Source organism: Tiliqua scincoides, chromosome 16, assembly GCF_035046505.1.
Source record: "Tiliqua scincoides isolate rTilSci1 chromosome 16, rTilSci1.hap2, whole genome shotgun sequence".
Classification (NCBI taxonomy): Eukaryota; Metazoa; Chordata; class Lepidosauria; order Squamata; family Scincidae; genus Tiliqua; species Tiliqua scincoides.
In genome coordinates, this window is record NC_089836.1 from 1,187,849 (window position 1) to 1,195,348 (window position 7,500).

General features: G+C 49.6%; 2 protein-coding genes across 2 annotated transcripts in view; both read left to right on the forward strand.

The window, feature by feature from the left end:
- Positions 1-7,500, forward strand: part of NOTCH1 (notch receptor 1) — a 787,535-nt gene that overhangs the window by 624,510 nt on the left and 155,525 nt on the right. The window lies entirely within an intron of this gene.
- Positions 1-7,500, forward strand: part of EEIG1 (estrogen-induced osteoclastogenesis regulator 1) — a 68,077-nt gene that overhangs the window by 54,336 nt on the left and 6,241 nt on the right. Inside the window, exons 8-11 of the mRNA XM_066610688.1 lie at positions 1,787-1,891; positions 2,836-3,025; positions 5,414-5,535; positions 7,073-7,142. Coding sequence (XP_066466785.1) covers positions 1,787-1,891; positions 2,836-3,025; positions 5,414-5,535; positions 7,073-7,142 — 487 coding nt within the window. The remainder of the gene's footprint in view (positions 1-1,786; positions 1,892-2,835; positions 3,026-5,413; positions 5,536-7,072; positions 7,143-7,500) is intronic.

A 7,500-nucleotide genomic window follows, 5' to 3' on the forward strand; every position in this document is an offset into this window, starting at 1 on the left:
CTTCAGCGCTCATTTCTGTAAGCCAACCTTTGAGCCGCCTTGGCTTGTCTCCTCTGCTGCCCCCAATTCCCCTCCACCAAAATGGGCCAGAGTGTCCACTTTTGCTCTTGCATGGCCAGGTCTTCGTGCTTTCTCTGTCGCCTCCCTCTCTACTTGCACACTCAAGGGTGTTGATTGTCATGTGCTGACACTCCCCCAGGGCAGCTGTGTGGCTGGATGTTGCATAGAGGGAAAGTCTTTGAACAGGGAGATATTGAAGGGAAGGAGAAGCCAAGACTAGGAGTGCGAATGGAGAGCTTCAGGGCTGTTGTGTGATGGAGTATGTCATTGGCTTGGTCGCTCCATCTCTCTCCTGCTTCACACCAGGAGGGAAAGGTGAATTGGGAGTAGATCCATAGGTGATAGAGCACAGCTTCTATGTGCAATTCAGTCCTTGGCAGTCTCTCCTGGTAGAACTAGAAAATATCCCTCTCTGAGATCCTGGAGTCCCAGTCAGCAGGGCCAGCCTAAGGAGATGTAGGGCCCAATTGGAAACATTTTGTGCTGGGCCCCAGGTTCACAGGTCTGTAGAATCTTAAGATACAAATCAATTTATTATAGACTTTATAGACTATAGACTTTATTATAGACTTTCTGACTTTATAGACTATAGACTCTAGACTTTATATACTATAATCTATATACTATATATACTATAGTGTATGTATACTATATACTATATACTATAAACTTTATATACTATAAACTATAATACTATAAACTATACTATAGACTAAAGACTTTATATACTATAGTCTATATACTGTAGACTATAGACCTTATAGACTTTATTATAGACTTTCTGTCTCTAAGGTGGAATGGAAAACAATCAAAATGTGCACTTAAAAAGTGCATATGTGTTGGTGAATCTCATGAATCTAAGCACCTTTTACGATAAAATTGCACGCATGTAAGCCTACAAGTAAGAAAAAGTGTAGGTCACCTTACCTTTGAAAATGACTTTAAAGGATTTATATCCCACCTTTCTCCCACACCAAAGGTGACTCAAGGTGGCTAATTACAATAAATAGTTGTTTTACTTTTTAACTTTTTCAGAGAAATATTTATGCTGTTCTGTAATTAACATATTACGCAATTCGAGCACAGTAAAAATATTTTCAGAATATTAACAGTAGAAACACTACGAACTTTTTGAAGAATTCAGAAGAAATTAAAATGGCTGCTGTTCTCAATAAAACGTGCAGTGTGGTGTTAAGTATCCGTTGCAATGTGTTGTTGTGTTTACTTGAGAAAGCCTGGAGTAGATTACCGTCGTGCTGGAGGGCCCTTAGGCAACTAGCCCAATTGGCTTAAGGCCGTGGACAATGGACTGACAGAGTAAAAGGAATTCTATTCTGGATGGAACCCTTGGATGAGTGTGTTCTTAATGGAATCCTCCACAGAAAGAGTGCAGGCTCTGGAATTGCTTGAGATTCTGGCTCTGCTTGGAGGATAAGGAAGCCATCCAGAGGCACCTGTCAGAATCTGTCAGAATGGAAAAGGTGCAAAAGAGATCGACATTTGGTGGGGCCGCTGTGAGATACAGGAAGCTGGACTAGATGGGCCTATGGCCTGATCCACTGGGGCTGTTCTGATGTTCTTATGCTCTGAAAGTGACAGCAATGTGCCTCTGTTGGCCCCAAAACCAACAGTGGTGGGGGTTCCTCACTCCTCACAGGAAGTGGGGGGGGGGTCAAACTGTGTTGGCTGAGGTTTGCCAGCTGTTTCTCTGACTCCTCTCCATCAGGTGTGCCGGAGGAGCCAGACCAAAGCCTGTCCAGTCCCGAGGAAGTCTTCCACTCAGGGCACTCGCGGAACTCGAGCTACGCCAGCCAGCAGTCCAAGATCTCTGGTAACTGCCGACCCCGACGCTGGGCATCTGTCTGTGCCAAGGAGAGACAGTGTATGCGATGCTGTTGCGCCCCAGAGGCGCCTGACCTCCTTAACTCTGTCCTGATCACACTCCAGAATTTTCGTGGTTGCCAAGCGATCCCATCCAGGGTCCCAGAGGGCGCGGAAAGACTGTGCCAGGGGAGGGGCACCACTGCATTGAGCATTCTGCCCCCTGTGGGACCCTGAGGGGCTTGCAGTTCAATTTTCTTTTTCCCTTGCAGAAATCAAAACTTAATGTCGATTCTTGCCTTCTCCCTTGGTGGTTCTTTGATTTGAGATCCTGTCCTCTGAGCAAGGCTTGTTTGATTGATGATTGATTGAGCTCAAAGTACGGCACGCACTGGTTGTCCCCTTTTTTTCTCTCACAACAACCCTGTAAGGTTGAGCTGAGGTTGAGTCACGGTGACGGTACCAAGCCTGGCTTTTTAATGTGTTTCAAGGACTACTGCCTGCCTCTAAACTGAACGATCCTCAAGGCAGCTGATGACAGCCCTCTGGCTAATGGCCTTTGAGTGCTGCTAGTCTCCAGGCTAGCGGCTAGTGGAGGAGGGCAGGGAAGCAGGCTTCTTGCTGCTTCTCCATCCCTGGCTAATGGGATGGAGTAATGTAACCATGCCACAATGCCTTTCCTGCTGAATGGCAACAGCGGGTAAGATCTCCCAGTGGCCAGAGCCAGAGGCAGCTTCCTTTTTGAAACCTCACTGAGTCCCTGCTGAGTTCCATGGCTGAACAGAGACTCAAACCCAAATTTCCCTGGCTCTTGGCCAGCAGCCTTAGCCAGCGTGCCATACCTGCTCTTGCTATCTCATCTGGGCATGGGGGGGAGGCTCCTACACGCCTTCCCCTGCCCCGTGAGGCTGTGGGCCAGGCGTCATCGCAACGCGCCCCCCTCTCTTTCCACAGGCTACAGCACTGAGCACTCGCGGTCCTCCAGCATGTCGGACCTGACCCACCGTCGGAACACCTCCACCAGCAGCAGCGCCTCGGGGGGGCTCAGCATGACAGTCGAGTGTCCAGAGGGCGAGCGGGAGCACAAGCCAGAGAAGCCACCTCGCCCCCCAAGGCCGAACCTTCTGTCGGACCGGTCATCCAGGTGGGCTATGGCTGCTTAGCGTGCGGGAAGGGCTGTCCCTCAGGGTGGGGCTGCCTTTGCATAGCCAATGGCTTTGCATAGCCAACTTTCATCGCCTTGTCCACCACCACCCCAAGAACTCTCTCCTGATCTGTCACAGACAGCTCAGAACCCAGAACGGTCCCTCACCAAAGGCTACTGGAAAAACTCCACATTCAGGGAATTAGAGGACAGGTCCTCTCATGGATTGAGACCTGGTTGAAGGCCAGGAAACAGAGAGTGAGTGTCAATGGGCAATTTTCACAATGGAGAGAGGTGAAAAGCGGTGTGCCCCAAGGATCTGTCCTGGGACCGGTGCTCTTCAACCTCTTTATAAATGACCTGGAGACGGGTGAGCAGTGAGGTTGCTAAGTTTGCAGACAACACCAAACTTTTCCGAGTGGTGAAGACCAGAAGTGATTGTGAGGAGCTCCAGAAGGATCTCTCCAGACTGGCAGAATGGGCAGCAAAATGGCAGCTGCATTTCAATGTAAGTAAGTGTAAAGTCACACTTGCCACATTGGGGCAAAAAATCAAAACTTTAGATATAGGCTGATGGGTTCTGAGCTGTCTGTGACAGATCAGGAGAGAGACCTTGGGGTGGTGGTGGACAGGTCGATGAAAGTGTCGACCCAATGTGCGGCGGCAGTGAAGAAGGCCAATTCTATGCTTGGGATCATTAGGAAGGGTATTGAGAACAAAACGGCTAATATTATAATGCCATTGTACAAATCTATGGTAAGGCCACACCTGGAGTATTGTGTCCAGTTCTGGTCGCTGCATCTCAAAAAAGATATAGTGGAAATGGAAAATGTGCAAAAGAGAGCGACTAAGATGATTACTGGGCTGGGGCACATTCGTTATGAGGAAAGGCTACGGCGTTTGGGCCTCTTCAGCCTAGAAAAGAGGCGCCTGAGGGGGGAAATGATTGAGACATACAAAATTATGCAGGGGATGGACAGAGTGGATAGCAAGATGCTCTTTACACTCTCACATAACACCAGAACCAGGGGACATCCACTAAAATTGAGTGTTGGGAGGGTTAGGACAGACAAAAGAATTTCTTTACTCAGCGTGTGGTTGGTCTGTGGAACTCTATGCCACGGGATGTGGTGACGGCGTCTGGCCTGGACGCCTTTAAAAGGGGATTGGACAAGTTTCTGGAGGAAAAATCCATTACGGGTTACAAGCCATGATGCGTATGTGCAACCTCCTGATTGTAGAAATGGGTTATGTCAGAATGCCAGATGCCAGGGAGGGCACCAGGATGAGGTCTCTTGTTATCTGGTGTGCTCCCTGGGGCATTTGGTGGGCCGCTGTGAGATACAGGAAGCTGGACTAGATGGGCCTCTGGCCTGATCCACCGCGGCTGTTCTTATGTTCTTAATGGGTTAACTGCAGTCCTCCCAGGTCATGCCCAGTCCTGTTCCTGGGCCCCCTTCACTAGAGATGCTGGGGTCTGGATTTAGGACCCCCTGCAAGCAAAGTATATGTTCGTGCCAGTGGGCTACAGGCCCTCCCATAACTTTTGCACATCCTGCCTTAAAAAGGTGGGTGCCCAGATTATTGAGATCACTGGTGCTCCTGTTCTGCTCCCATCTCCTGTTTCCTGATCAGCCACTTGGGTGCAGTCAGGGGAAGCAGAGCCTCCCCGTCCTGCAGCCCCTGTGATAGTGCATGTGCTCCACCCAGTTTCCGAGTGGTTGCACAATCCCAGGGGAGGCTGAGATGTCAATGCTGCAAGCTGTAGTATCTCTTTGAGACTGTTCAAGTCTCTCGACTCGACTCATGCAACAGTGAGAGCTCAGCCTCTCTTGATTGTACAGGCACTGGGGGTTCTGGGTAACCCCCAGAATGCTTTATGGCATGACATCACCCAGGAGCTATGCGCGCTGTGCCTCCGCACCTTGGACGGCTCTGCATGTCACTGGGGGAAGCAGGATTCTGGAGCAGACGGGCTCTGGTTCTGATGCACTGGAGTACTTCTTCCATCCCGAGTTTGCCTCCTAGGAGTGCTCTATTCATATTTTGTTAGGATCTAGTTTGCCATTTTCGGGGACTCATTGCCCTCCCCTAGTCTTGCTAGCTGTTAAATTCCTGAGTGGTGGAGGAGGAAGAGGGTGTGTGTTGTCTGTAGAGCAGGCCTAGCTCAGTATCTCTGCTGATTGGAGACACTCCCTTCTCCTACACAGTTCCTCTTCCTCTCTGCTACCCTTAGTGCAGGACGAGGAGCTTGAGCGAGCGGGAGGCATCATAGAAGCCCAGAACAGGAGCTGGTGATGCTTGAATCTTAAAAAGCCTCCTATATGTCATCCTCGTAGCAGAAGTGGAGGAGGGTCTTGGTCTTTAAAGTTCTCTTCTTTCCATCAGGCGGAAGAAGGATTCTGTGGAAAGCCACCCCACGTGGGTGGACGACACCAGGATCGACGCGGACGACATTGTGGAGAAAATCATGCAGAGCCAAGACTTCACGGACGTCAGCAACACGGAAGGTGAGGGTTCATGGAAGTCGCTGCATTGCGTCAGGCTCCGGTGGGCTTTGGGGGGAGACCAGAGGAGATTGTGCAGGTCTAAGCTCTGCCCTGGGCGATGTGGCCGTGTCATTCCAATCCCCCATCTCCTGATTCCAGGCCAGGGCCGAGTATTGAATCCAGAATGTGTCTTACGACCTGCCTGGGGCTAGTTCATTGTTTGGGATAGACCCACAGCAGCTATGGAAGCCAAACTGCAGTGAACGCCCCTTCATTGGAGGCTTTCAAGCAGAGCCTGGTTGGCCACTTGTTTGGGATGCTGTAGTACAGCGATTGTCTACATGTTCCTTCGCACAGCACCCTGACCTCGATGGCCTTCTCTTTGGGCTTTGCCTCTTGTGATGTCACTTTTGGCTCCCATGAGACTCTGTGGCTCTGCTTCTAGGACAACTGTCTTTCATAAGGAATTGCTCATCCCACAGAATGAATTGCGCCCCAAGCAGCAGTTTTTTACTACGGACAGTGGCCCCAGAAACAGAGCCTCAGAACCCAGAAGAGTTTTATCAGCGAGTTTCAACCACTGTCCTCCAAACTCTGGTGGCGCACCTGTGAACCTTTCACGGCACACTGGCTGTAGCAGTCGCCTGCACTGAGCAGGGGGTTGGACTAGATGACCTCCATGGTCTCTTCCAGCTTGCATACTCTGTGACCCTGGAGCGGTGGTCTCTGTTTTTCCGAGGACCTCGTGTCGCTGTGGGGTTGTGTCCAATTTCACATCACTCTCTGCCCTTCCGGCAGGCCCCCATCCCATTTCCTGCCACTGGTTTGCTTGTTCATAGTCAATCTCCAGACTATCATACTCCTCTTTGTCCTTCCATGGTGTTTAGCAGTGGAACAGGATGGGGCCACCTTGCCTCACAGGTGCATCACTGCCCCCAAATGCACCAATGTGCTGCAGAGTTCTGGATGGAACTAGTGCTATGCAACTTGGCAAAAGAAATACAGGTTGAGACTAATTATTATGGAATGGGTTCCATTCCAAGCACTGGATTAAAAAAAATGCACTATGGCAAATCAATTAAAAAAACAAAGTTTCTTTGCTCCAGTGCTTGAAAAACAGCCTTGCTGACCTTTGACTCTAAGATAAGAGTCATTAAGAAGACAATCCATCAGCACTTCACTCAGCCCCTCCCTTCACCAATGCAAAATGATCCCCTTTCTTTCACATGCTGGGGGAAGGGAGGCATCCACAGGAAAGAGAAGGATTGTTGGATTGTCAGCCAGCTGCCCTCTCTCTCTCATTAAGGAGGCTGTTGTTAAAGTTGTTGACTGTTCCATTTTTTAAAACTGATTTTAAAGGGATGCATTTTTCCCCTTCTCCAGCGATCAGCACATTCTTTCTCATTTGCAGTGGCCATTCGTGTTGAGTCAAATCAGTGTATAAAAAAATCAGTGTATAAATAGGCTGGACCTATAGTCACCATGAGAATATGTCCCCAGGGTCTTGTCAGGCTGCTGTGGCCTTGCATTGAGTCTCTCTTGCTGTCTTCCCTTCCAGACAGTAACCTGAGGCTGTTTGTGAGCAGAGATGGCACCACCACACTCAGCGGAATTCAGCTGGCCAACAGGTAAGGCCTCTCTGGCTTCGTGTGACCGTGTTCTGTATCCAGCCAGAAGCTTTGGAAGCTCTTAGCAGCTTAGTGTGGGGTTGTGGGCCTGGATTTGGGCAAGATGTGGCAAATACAGAAGGAACAGAAGGTTTGGGACAGGACCTCCTGGGGAGGCAGAAGAAGGGCTCTCAAACGAGAATGTGCAGCTCTCAAACATTGGAGGCATTTCTGTGCATTTGCAATGAGCAGTCTAAAGTCTATGGACAATGGCAGGACTGTGGCTTTATATAAAGCATATGTGCCCCACCCTTTGACTGAAGGAGACTCTCAGAGCAGCTTTGTCTAAGATCAGTGGGAAATTACAGGAAAGGTAAAG